Here is a 12,458-nt window from a genome sequence, read left to right as displayed (position 1 = left end):
GCGCATCAGGCTAGAAGGTGTGACACAGCTACAGCTGGGACTGCATGGAGACAAACAGCAGGGGGCACTCAGGATTCTAGAATGACCTTGATCCCCTGCACCCCTGCATGGTGAGCCTGGGCAGGCAGACTGCATGGTGGCCCTCTCATGGGGAGGGGTCTGCAGCTCTTCCACCTGTGAGCCTCGTGCCCCCTGCCCACGGTTCAGCTGGTGCTCGTATCTCAGCCTAAGTCACTGCACGGACCCTGCTGGCGGTGGGGAAGGCAGTGAAGCTGAGGAATGAGGAGCCAGCAAGCACAGGGGCAGGGGCTGAAAGGGGCTGAGCCCAAGGGTGGTGACGGGCAGTGGTCAGGTGCGCGGGTCTGGCTGGGTTTGACGTGTGAGGGGAGGTGGCCTCGGGAAGACAGAGGGAAGGGCCCCTCAGCTTCTGTCCCAATGGGATGGCCCATGTCCAGCAAACGCCCCTTCATGGTTGGTCACTGGGGTGGTGCTCTGGGCCCTGCATCCCTGGGGCTCCGGCATCCGTGGCGGCTGCTGCCTGAGCCGATGGAGGTGCCACAGAAAATGATCCGGTCTGATCCGGTCTCTGCTTAGGGCTGACCTTTCTCCCCCGCATCTCTTTGCTGTGGATTCTTGGATCCTTTTTTCTTTATTAATGTATATGTTACAACCCATCGTCATTGTGCTCAGATGGTCCCACACTGGGCCAGGGACCCTGCAGCTGGGTCCTGTGTCACTGTGGTGCCTTGCTTTGGATCTGAACACTCCCTTCCTGCCACGGACAGGGAGACATCCTGAGGGTACCTGGGGTCTCCCCTGCCCCGATCTGTGAACAGCTGCCAGTTCCAGGAGCCAGGTTCTGTCTGCTGGGTATCAATGGATGGAAACATGGTATCGGGTTGCTGCCTGTGCTCTCAGTCGCTCCCAGAGCCCTGGCATTGAACGGAACCAGACCTGTGTGTGTTTAGAAAGCCCTTGGTGCAGGTGCGTCATCCAGCTGGGCAGCTCCGTACCCGTCCCCTCTCAACTCAGTTCCTCGCCCAATTCCCAGGCCCCACGTCTTCACAGTGGCAGGGCCCCCTCCTCACCTGCTCCCTCCCACAGCTGTGCAGCACCCATATCCCCACATCGCTGGGCTGCTGGGACAGCCAAGGGGAGCCCAGCCTGTAGCACGTGAGCTGGGCGTCACTCCTCAAGCCCGGGGGAAGCTGTGCCGGGAGCCCCTTCCCTCCCGCCTCACTCCTGGGGCTCAGGGGAGGCAGCAGAGCGTCGTGGAGCTGGGAGGGCCTCGCGTGTGTGGCTCTGCTGTGGCCCACTCCCCGCCTGGCCACCCTCTGAGCTGCTCGCTCACCGTGCTGTGGGTGCTGGGTCCACCCTTCCTCCTCACCCGTCTGTCCCCTGAGCAGGCCTGCGCCCTGTCCCGCTGATCCCTGTCACCTGCTGCCCCCATGCCAACACTTGGTGAGAACTCCAGAGACAGCTGTCGGGGTTGGACGTTCGGTCTAGGACATGCCACAGATTGTGACTTTGCTTCTCAGATGTGTTGTTGACACACTCCGCTGTGTGGGGGTCCCCAAGAGCACCCAGGGGCGCTGATACCCTGCGAGGACTCAGAAGCTTAGTGTCTTAGCACCTGCTCATGGCCAAGATGAGTTACGGCGAGCAAAGTCCCCAAGGGGAAAAGGCCTGTGGGTCCAAGTCCAGGGGAATGTGGGGGGAGGGGGGGTCACGCGCCGCCCCCACCCCCGGGTGCCCCCAGCGCTTGGTTGTGACGACACATGTGCAGTGCTCTCTGCCAGGCTCGAAGAGACTTTGTGCCCAAGGTCTACACCAGGGGCTGGCCCCTTAGGCATCGTCTGCCTCACGTGCAGCAAGAATCCCAGTTAAGGAGGCAGATATGCAGCCTGCAGCTGTGACTTGGTGGTTCCTGCGGAGTGAGCCTGTCAGTCAGGAGGCTGGGAAGCCCCTCCAAGTCCCCGATCCCGGAGGCCAGCGAGGGCTCACCGTGCAGCTGGGCTTTCCCGGGGCTGCTGCCAGGCCTGCCATGGTGTGTCTTACTGATGGCCCCCTGGTGGGGGAGGTGCCACAGCCCGGGAGTGGGAGCTGGCTGCAGGGCATTGTCCAGGATGACCTGGGAGAAAGGCGGGGACAGGTGCGAGAGCCTGGAGGTTGAAGTGGCTTCCTGGGGTAGGGGAGAGGACGATGGCCGTGCTGGAGGGCAGCCTGTGTGAGGAGGAGGCGCTGCCACCGACAGGAATTGAGCGGGGGGTGGGGGAGGAGGCAGCGGGATAGTGGCTGTCTTACCCCGGGCACTGGGTTGACTCAGGTGTTGCTGATGGTGGCTAGGAGTCAGGCAATGCTGAGGAGCTGCCCTGCCTGTTCCCTACCCGTGTCTGTCCCCGGGGCTGTGGTTATGAACTCAGTCAAGTCAGCCTCAGGACAGACGGTGCGGCGTCCACGGTGGAGGCGGGCTCTGGAGGCAGCAGGAAGATCCAAGGGCCCTGCTTCTCAGGGCTGTGTGTGCAGCCGTGGTGGAGTCTCTTGCCAGCCATGGGGAGTGCACCTGCCCAGGGCTGCAGGGACCCATGGAAGGGAGGCGGGCGTGAGGCCTCTGTGTGCCCGACCCCAGCCAGAAGGCCCAGCCCCCAGGGGAAGGCTTGACCCGGTGGAAACTGTTGGTTGGCTCTGACGTCTCTGAGCGAGGGTGCACACCTTGCAGGGAGGGGCTGGGTTCCCCTAGGACAGCTCCCCCGCGTGCCGTGTGCCAGCGGGGTCCCGTGCTGGAAGCTGGAGTGAGATGGAGGCAGAGATGCGGTGAGGCAGGACCCCTGCCGTCAGATGCTCTGATCATCATCGGAGCTCTCATCGGGACGATTGCGACCCCCTCTCTGGCGGGGGGCGGGGGGGCGAGCGGTGCATGAGACAAAGGCTGGAGATGTGCCGGGGGAGGGGCAGGTGCCGCTGGCATCTGGCAGTCGAGGCCAGGACGCGCCAGCATCCTCCAGGGTGCCGAGCAGCCCTCTCCGGGGTAAAGAACGATCCAGCCCCAAACGGCAGGCGTCAAGGTTGAGAAACCCGGCGAGAGTGTCTTAATGACTCGTCTCCTGGAATGCTGGCTGATGAGGGCTTCTCCCCACCCCCTCTCGGCAGGAAACCATGATGGACCACGCCTTGCGCACCATCTCCTACATCGCCGACATCGGCAACATCGTGGTGCTCATGGCCAGGCGCCGCATGCCTCGGTCGGCTTCTCAGGACTGCGTGGAGACCACTCCCGGAGCGCAGGAGGCCAAGAAGCAGTACAAGATGATCTGCCACGTGTTCGAGTCGGAGGACGTGAGTACAGGCGCGGGGGGCGGGGGGGGGGGGCTGGGGGGCCGCCTCCGGGGCGTAAGCTCTGTGCGCCGCTCCTGCTGTTTCCAGCGGGCTCCGCGGGCTGGCTTTTCCCGCTGTGAGTCTGCAGAGAGCGTGAACCCCGTTCTGTCTCACTCCACGAGACAGGTGGCGTGGGGCTGTTCGTTAATTGAAGCATAGTTAACTAGATTAGGGAGCCGTGCATTTGAAGCAGTCCTTGTGCAAAGCCTTCTCCCCCATATAAGGCGGATGGTGTCCTGCCGTCTGTGGTTAGAGCACACACCTTCACATGCAGGCGGCTCTAACAGAAGTGGCACTGCACCGGAGGCTCAGCTGCACACCGCACTTCGAACCAAGTTAAAAAAAATAATTCCAAAGTCTAAAATACCAAAGACCCATTGAGAGACCATGCGGCCCTTGGCCCCTGCCTCCCCTGGGATCAGAGCATTTTTATGAGGCTGGAGCAGGCGAGAGGGGGCGCTGTGGTCTCTTCACAGACGCCCTGTGGGCTGCGTGGACTCAGGGGACAGTGGAGACATTCATGGTGGTGTTGCCGGAGCGGATTTTACTGTTCACAATTTTTCATTTCTTTGAGAGGCAGGGACGGAGCTCCCATCTGCTGGTTTGCTCCCCAGATGCCGGGCTGGGCCGGGCTGGGCCGGGCTGGGCCGGGCTGGGCCAGGCTGGGCTGGAGCCTGGAGGTGGGAACCCAGCGCAGGGCTCCCACGTGGGTGACAGGCCCAGAGCCACTCGAGCCATCGCCACTGCCTCCCGGGGTGCGCATCAGCAGGAAGCTGTGGCCCAGACCAAACCCTCAGATACGGGACGTGGGCGTCTCAACCAGCATCTTCACTGCCGGGCCAAATGCCGTCCTGCTCCATGGGCCTGTTCCCTGGTGAAAACAGCTCATTGCAAGCTTTTGTCTGTGGCAGCCGCCCTGGACAGCAGCATGTGCCCAAGTGGCCAGTGCGTTTTCTCCTTCCCCTAAGGACCAGCAGATGACTCGGGAGGGTGAGGCGCGGCGTGGAGATTGTTGGAGGACAGGCTTTGAACTTATTAAAGAGGTCGTCCGCTCACAGCGACGACAGGCCCGTAGGCGCGGACACTTATTTCTGAGTGGCTGGCGCACATGCGGGTTCCCCTCCCGTCCGCAGAGATCGCTGTGGGCTGAGGGTGTCCTGGAGGCCCGGCAGGGCGAGTGGGCTGACGGGGTGTAGGGCAGGAAGCAGGCAGGCAAGGGTGAGCAGTCAACTGGTGGCAAGGCCACCCAGGAGCCCGGAGCAGAAGAGCCACTATGGACGGCTGTGGGCGCAGGGCTGGCGTCACAGGACACCATGGTGGCCGCCGCTCTCAGCTCTGCAGGCGACAAGGCCAAGGGCAGAGGGAGAGGCCGTGTGTGGGGCCTCTCAGTGGTCCTCAGAGGAAGGAGGGAGGGTCCCCCGTGTGAGCAGCTGCCCAGGTGGGCCGCTGGGGTGAGGACGGGGAACCTGAGGGTCTGGTGGGAGGAGACCCAGGCATAGAATTGGCCGCGGGAAGTGGAGAGCGGTTTTCGGGTCGCCAGTGGCCACTCTGGGCCTCAGCCTTCCCTCTGCTGGATGGAGCTCAGCTGCTCTGGGGTTGCACAGGTAAGCGTGCAGGGGGCGTAGCGATGGGCCTGGCACCACCCCCTGCCTGTCTGGAGCACACACAGTTCACCCTCAGGTGGCCGCCCCAGGGCCCCAGCCCTTACCTGAGGGCCCATGGCACCTGCCTGGCCAGGGCTCCTGGGCTTGCAATGGAGAGCGCCATGGGCCTAGCTGGGAGCAGAGAGGGCAGAGAGACCCCCGTCTGAGGGCTGGGTCGGGGGTCGCGGCCAGGCAGAGCCCTGTGAGCTGGCCCTGCTAGGGAGGAAGGAAGCAGGTACCCAGGCTGAGCCCTGGGCAGGCGACGCCTATGGCTCCCTCCTGACCGCGCCCGAGAGGAGGGAGGTGCACGTCCCCTCCCCCGTGCCTGGCTGGCTTGGGAGTTTTCCCTGGGTGGAAGTGGGGGTGGGACACGGGGGCAGGGGGTTGTTGAGGTGTGGGTCCTGGGAGAATCCCAGACAGAGTCCAAGGGCCACAGGTGGTCCCTGGCCTGGGGGAAGGGGGAGGATTTAGGGAAGGGATCCGATGTTCTCAGACCACTGTTCCTGCACGTGGGCTCAGCCAGGTGCAGGCAGGATGCAGCCCTGGGCTGTCTCAGCATCCACGAGTCCTGAGATCCCCGGCGGGGCGGAGCTGCCCTGTGGCCCCCACACCTCCCTCCACTCTCCCCGGGGCCCCCACTCTCATTCCAGCGGGTATTGCCCCCTCCCTGCTCTCCTGCCAGGCCCCCTCTCCATGCTGGCTCTGCAGTGTCTAGGCCTACGGCGCCACCTGCTGGTACAGGTGCCACCAAGATGCTGGGCAGCCAAGAAGGACCAAGCGGTCTCCTTCCCATAAAGCTGGGGAGGCCGGTGCAGCCTCCACTGGGGCCCACGAAAGGAGAGGCCCCGTGCTCTGTGCCCAGTCTGGACCCACTTTCCCACGCGGGTGTTCATTTGCAGCACTGAAGTCCTGCAGAGCCCAGGGAAGGAGTTTAGGCCGGATCTCTGGCTTCCACCCATCCTTGAGTCCTGTTGAGCCAAGATTGTCCTAGGGCACCCGTGTGGAGGTCTCCTTGGTGGCATCTGGGGCGGCGGGTGGGGAGCAGGGGGAAGGCTGCTGTGTCCCTGCTACCGTCCTAGAGCCCAGGTCTGCAGCCTGCGCCTCCCGCTGTCCCTGTGTGCAGCAGGCAAGGCCCCACGGTGGCACACTGAGGTCCAGGCCTCTGTAGGGCGCACAGAAGCGGCTCAGTTGAAGGTGATTGAAGGCGATGGAAGTGCTTTGCCCTGGTGTCTCCAGGCTGTACCCCGCCCCCGACAAGAGCAGTGGGCACACGTGCTGGGCCTCCCCGGCTGCTAATGGGCGGGTGTCTGTGCCACTCGCCAGGAAACACCCCAACTTCCTGCTAATGCAGACTCTGGGAGGTAGAGTGATGGTCAAGTGATGGGGTTCCTGCCACCCCTGGGGAGACCTGGATTGAGTTCCCCAGTCCTGGCTTTGGACTGACCAGGCCCCAGTCCTTGTGAGCATCTGGGGTGTGAACCAGCTCTGTCTCTGTCTCTAGTGCTAATTGAATGAATGAATGAATGACCAGGAATGCTTGTTGACTCTAAAATAAATAAGAAAAATTTTAATTTGTTTTTTAAAGATTTATTTATTGAAAAGTTAGACAGAGAGAGGGAGGCAGGGAGGGAGGGGTGGGGCAGGAGGGACAGAGGTCTGCCATCCGCTGGTTCACTCCCCAAATGGTTGTAACAGCCGGGGCTGGGCTGGGCCGGAGTCAGGAGCCAGGAGCTTCTTCCGGGTCTCCCACGTGGGTGCAGGGGCCCAAGCACTTGGGCCGTCTTCCGCTGCTTTCCCAGGTGTGGAGCAGGAAGTAGAGCAGCTGGGACTCAAAAGGGATGCTGGTGTCACAGGCGGCAGCAGCTTCACCCCGCTATGCCACAGCACCAGCCCCATAAATAAGTCTAAAATAGAAAGCAAGAGGAAGGCTCACCCCACGGTGACCCCCAGGGGATGTTGGTGGGGGACAGTCTCGGTCCCAGGAGCCGCAGCTTCCTCCTTGACAGGGGCCGCACCCAGCCTTGCCGCCGCCTCCCCCCGTGGGAGCCTGTGCTCCGTGCCCGTCTCCAGTGGGCTTGCTCCCCCCCTGCAGGCCCAACTGATAGCCCAGTCCATCGGCCAGGCCTTCAGCGTGGCCTATCAGGAGTTCCTGCGGGCCAATGGCATCAACCCCGAAGACCTGAGCCAGAAGGAATACAGTGACATCATCAACACCCAGGAGATGTACAACGATGACCTCATCCACTTCTCCAACTCGGAGAACTGCAAGGAGGTAAGCCGCAGCCGCAGCCGCACCCGCAGCCGCACCCGCACCCGCAGCCGCACCCGCAGCCGCAGCCGCAGCCGCACCCGCAGCCGCACCCGCACCCGCGCCGGCGGGGAAGAGCGCGCTCTGCGGGCCCGCCGTGCAGGCCCAGCCGGGCAGCCTCAGAGGGGCTGTGCACACACTGCCCGGTGCTTCAGCTCGCCCACCGGCTGAGGACCCCAGAGCGAGCCTTCGCGGGGCTCCCGCACGCATCCTGGCTCTCACACCAAGTCTCAAGTGCAGCCCCACGTGCACACCCTGCCCCTGCCTCGGGCTGAGCACTGTGTGTACCGTGCTTTCTGTGACAAGGAAGCAGACGACGGCCGGTCTCGACGGCCTTGCGAATGTGCCTTTTGGTGCCAGCTGGGAGCTGGCTTCCAGGCGGCAGCCCCACAAGCTTTTCCTGGGGGGGGGGGGCTCTGGAAAGTTCTAGGGCCAAGAAGCACATGGTGGGGGTCCCTTGACCGCCCATTGACTGACTGAGGCTGTCTGCCAGCGGGTGATGGAGCAAGTCCTGATCCTGGGTGCCCCTTGATTGAATCTGTGACGCTGGGTGCTCCCTGCGTGAAGGAATGTCCGTGACTGCTAGAGGAGTGAGTGGGTGAACGCTCCGGGCAGTTTGCTGAGACAGTGGCCCTTGAAGCAAAGGAAAAATAAAAGGACTTCGCTAAGTGACAGCACAGGCTGGGGGTGGAGGGCCTGGGTGGGGGGGTTGGCCTCCGGCGGGTCCTCACAAGCCACCGCCCCCGCCCCCGCCCGCAGCTGCAGCTGGACAAGCACAAGGGGGAGATCCTGGGTGTGGTGGTCGTGGAGTCGGGTTGGGGCTCCATCCTGCCCACGGTGATCCTGGCCAACATGATGAATGGCGGCCCGGCCGCCCGCTCCGGCAAGCTGAGCATCGGGGACCAGATCATGTCCATCAACGGCACCAGCCTGGTGGGGCTGCCCCTCGCCACCTGCCAGGGCATCATCAAGGTAGGCGCCCCGGGACCCTCGGCCCTGTGGTCCCCCGAGCCCCACCTCCCTCCACCCACGAGGCCCAGAGGGACCCACCTGGTGGCTGCTTGGTGCCAAACCCAAGATTGCGCCAGACGGCTGAACTTGAGGGGGGTCCGGGCTGCCCGGGGGAACAGTGGAGTGATGAGTCTGTCAGCCCAGGCAGGGGCAGGGGTGGGTGTAGGATGGCCGGCTCAGCCCGTCTTGCTTGGGCCTCTCCCAGGTTAGCACTGAAAGCCCTGGCTGGCACAGGGGAGGGTGGGTTGCCCTGCAGGGGCAGGGACCAGGCTGGGTTTTCTCAAGGCAGAGAACGTGGCCAGAGCCTCCCTCCCTGGGCTGTGCTCCTGAAGGCTCTGCTGGGCTCTGTGTGTGTGTCGGGGGGGGGGGCTCCCCCACTCCTCCAGGGACGGTGCCTGGCCAGAGAGGAGCCGATGCTGCCGCTGTGTCAGGGTTAGGGCCCTTGTCCCTGACCCCAGCACCGTGGCCTGGGCTGCCTGCTCCTAGCTGTGTCTTCTCTGGGCCCGAGGTCACCCTGGGCTCCTGGCTGAGCTGGCCGGCTGCAGCCCCCAGCATCCTGTGTCCCGACTGCTCACCACCCTCACGTGGTACCCACCCCTTGGCGATCCCTGCGGGGGGCCCATGCTGACCGTTACTTCTGCATAGCAGCACGCAAACCTGGCTGCTGGCTCTCGGAGCAGCAAGTTCCCACCGGGGCAGCGGGCACAGCCAGCATGGTGGGCGCAGTGGGCGTGGCCACCCTGGACATCCGAAGACCCTATAGAGGCCAGGGCAACACCTATCCACCCCGCACAGAGGGGACCGGCGGCCTGCTCGTCGCGGGCGCCCTCTGTAGCCTGGCCCCCTGGCATGGGCTGGCAGCGCCGGCCACGCCAGGCCCGTGACCCCTGTCCCGCGCTCTGCAGGGCCTGAAGAACCAGACGCAGGTGAAGCTCAACATCGTCAGCTGCCCCCCGGTCACCACGGTCCTCATCAAGCGGCCAGACCTCAAGTACCAGCTGGGCTTCAGTGTGCAGAATGGCATCGTGAGTCCAGCTGCTTGCACCCCCTACAGGGCCTGGGGACAGGGACCCGGGGTGGCCAGGCCGGGCCGGGCCTGTGGGCATGGGCACGACTGGCCGCAGGTAGGCCCCATAGGTGGGGGCTTTTTGGGACTCCTGGTCACAGTAGCAGGGTGGGCCGAGGTGTGGCTGTGCAGTGGTCCCCACCACCCAGCCTGGGCACCCTTATGCCAGGGGTGTTTTATTCCCCAGATACCTGCTGTGGAGGGGAGGGTAGCAGGCTGGGTGCCCCTGTAGCTTGGACACCCACACCCAGTCCCACCTCAGACTGTGCTCAACAGAGGCCCCCTCGTCCATTTTTATTTCCTTGTTCATTCACTTCCTCAGCCATTGAGCAGACGTTGTCTTCTCTCAGGCTGTGTAGCAAGTGCTAAAGAGGCAGGAGGGCTGTCCGGAGGAGGTGATGCTGGAATTGAGTGAACGTTCACCTGGCAAAACAAAACAAAAAAAAACCTATGCCAAAAAAAACCCAGGCCAAAGACCTCCAGCTCAGATACCCCACTTTCTCTCTGGCCTGCCTTTGCTGGCATGAGCTCCCTTCTCTTGGGTTTTCCTCCTGGGACGGCCCCACAGGCACAGATGTGGCCACTCAGTGCTCTGCACGGGAGAGGGGCCGGTGGTACTGCAGGTGTGTGAACCAGCGCTGAGTGTCTGAGAGCTGTGGGAGACTGGGGGCGCAGGGCGGGTGTTGAGGGGAGCAGGGATGTGTGTGCTCACCCGCAACCACGGGGGACGAAGGGAGAACATTCCAGAATGACACCTGCACCGGAGGCAGAATGTCCTCTGTTGTCACCTGCTGTGAGCCGGTTGCTGAATTGAGTCTCTCCCACCCGTCAGCGTTCAGAGTTTGCGTCTTGTTCACCTGCAGGCCGCTGGGGGACCTTGCTGCCCACCCCCGGCGCCCAGCTCTGCCCCCCCTCCCCGGGCTTCCGAGGCGTCCCCTGGGTGCCGTGGTCTGGCTGGCAGCTGAAGGAAGGCGCAGGCGGCAGTGTGGACCCTGTAGAGGCTGTCGGGCCATCCCTGCATTGTCGTTTCTGCCTGAATTACGCCAGCCAAACCCCCCAGGCAGGAGAGGCCAGGGCAGGTGGTGCAGCCGGCGCCCAGGAGGGGGAGGATTGTGGCTTGCAGTGGTCGCCAGCCACACCTGGGCAAGTGCAACTGTAGGCAAGTCACTTCTCCCGGGACCCCCTCAACAGGAAAGAGTCACTGAGATGCACGAAGCCCACCGGGGTCCGCAGGAGGCCCCGTGCTCAGACCTGGCCAGGAGGAAGGCCTCTTGGCAGCCGGCCTCCGACAGCTGGTTTGCATCTCGCAGGGGACTTTTGTCCAAGGCAGCGCACCTGCCCCAGGAGCGAGCTGGGCTGTGGGCTGGGCTGGCCCCGCCCCAGGGCTCTGCACACCCCCAGGGCCTAGGCACAGGCAGCCGCCACCCCTGCTGACTAGGGAGGGCTCTGCAGAATGGCCTCCGGGGCTGAGTCGCTGCTGTCGTGAGCTCAGCGTGGGTGGGCGCAGGCTGGGCCCAGGCTTCCCCGCTGCCCCCCGCATCAGGACCCCGCAGGGTCTGCCCATGCGCCTCCCACCCTGGCCCTGGGTGGAGGTCAGGGCTGGCTCAGGACCCCAGCAGCCCCATCTCGAGCCTGTGTGGTGGGGTCTGGGTGCTGCCTGGGTGTCCCAGGGCTGCCCTGCCCTGGCGAGCAGCAGTGTGACTGCACAAGTGGCACTGGGCGTGCCTGGCCTCTTCCTGGGGGCAGGTGGGCCTGTGGGTGCGGCTGTAAGATGAGGTTCCCAGAGCGAGTTCTGGGCTCTGCCCGTTCCCTGGGCCTGAGGGCATAACCTTGCTCCAGACCTGCTGTCCTCTCAGGTCCTCCCCTCCCCCCTGGCTGGGGGCACCCCTGTGGACAAGGCGAGTCCATCAACCTCAGTGCTGCCCACAAATAAGCTGTCGTTCAAGGTCTGGCCTCAGCCTTTCTGTCTGTGAAATGGGCAGCACTTCCTTGAGGCCACAGTGCTTGGGGCTTCGAGGCAGGCTCTTGGGGACTTTGTCCCAGGCATGCGGCTGCTCCCCTGAGCCTCCCCAGGAGGGTTTGAATGACACAAATGAGCAGGCATGGTGTTGTCCCCCAGTGACCCGGCTCCCTGTCCTCCTGGAAGCCGGGAAGCAGGCGGCCGCACCTCAGTCCCACATCTCCGTCTCGTGAGAAGCGCTGGAGCCTTCGGGTGCCAAGTGCAGAGTCCTTGCCCTGCCCTGGGACTGTGACAGGTGTCAGGAAGTGGGGCTGCCCGTCCAGGCTCAGCATGGGCAGTCAGAGACCAAGGCTGCCCTGTGCTGAGGAGAACATTCCAGAAACCCAGGGGTGCGGCTACTCTGATCCAATCCTTTACCCCACAGAGTGCAGTCAATTGTGCCTCCCCAGGGGGGCCTTGCCTGGCTCCCCCACCCCTCCTGCCCCACCTGAGTGCCCAGCAAAGCTCACCAGGATCCCAGCCTGAAGTCCTGGCTCCAGCCGGCCTGGGACAGCAGCAGGACCCCTTGCGTCTGGACGGTGACTATGTAGTGACCGCCTGAGCACGTGGTGACACCCATGGCGGGAACCCTGGCTGGGAAGCGGCATTTGCCAGCTCCTCTGCCGTGGTCTTCTGACCGCGGACTGCAGAAGCTTTGCCCGTGGTATGCCTACATGCAGTGAGCGGTCAGTGGCCAGTGGCCCACACCGGGCAGTCCAGGTACAGCTGGGTGCTGGCAGGTGAGGCGTGCCGGGGGTGGGGGGTGGTCCTCTGGACAGCTGTCTGTGTGCGTGCTCATGCATGCACGTGTTTGGGGCAGGTGCGTCCTGGGCTTGCGGTGCACTGCACATGCGCCTCCTCCCGGGCCGTAGCGCTGCCCGTCCTTGTCCTGAGAAGTGACTTAGAATCTGCAGCTCGTGGTAGAACCTGCCTCTCGCCAGCCCCTGTTCTCATAGCTCCCACTCCCAGGACGTCTGTTTTTCTTTGCTGTTTGAGCAGTTGTGGGGACGCATACAGAGCATGGCCTTTGCCATCTGAGCCACTCTTCTCGTGTGG

The 12,458-nt window shown here is 63.8% G+C and overlaps 1 protein-coding gene across 8 annotated transcripts in view; it reads left to right on the top strand.

Annotated features, from left to right (window-relative positions):
* APBA2 (amyloid beta precursor protein binding family A member 2) overlaps positions 1-12,458 on the top strand; it is a 226,444-nt gene that overhangs the window by 208,472 nt on the left and 5,514 nt on the right. For all 8 annotated transcript variants that reach the window (XM_089311183.1, XM_070053530.2, XM_089311184.1 and 5 more), the window contains 4 exons: positions 3,151-3,336; positions 7,111-7,290; positions 8,086-8,298; positions 9,243-9,362. In XM_089311183.1, the coding sequence (XP_089167309.1) occupies positions 3,151-3,336; positions 7,111-7,290; positions 8,086-8,298; positions 9,243-9,362 (699 nt within the window). The remainder of the gene's footprint in view (positions 1-3,150; positions 3,337-7,110; positions 7,291-8,085; positions 8,299-9,242; positions 9,363-12,458) is intronic.

Source organism: Oryctolagus cuniculus, chromosome 12, assembly GCF_051225735.1.
Source record: "Oryctolagus cuniculus isolate XC-2025 breed Fujian yellow rabbit chromosome 12, ASM5122573v1, whole genome shotgun sequence".
Classification (NCBI taxonomy): domain Eukaryota; kingdom Metazoa; phylum Chordata; class Mammalia; order Lagomorpha; family Leporidae; genus Oryctolagus; species Oryctolagus cuniculus.
Note: the sequence above shows the minus strand (reverse complement) of the source record. Positions and strands in the feature narration are given on the sequence as shown.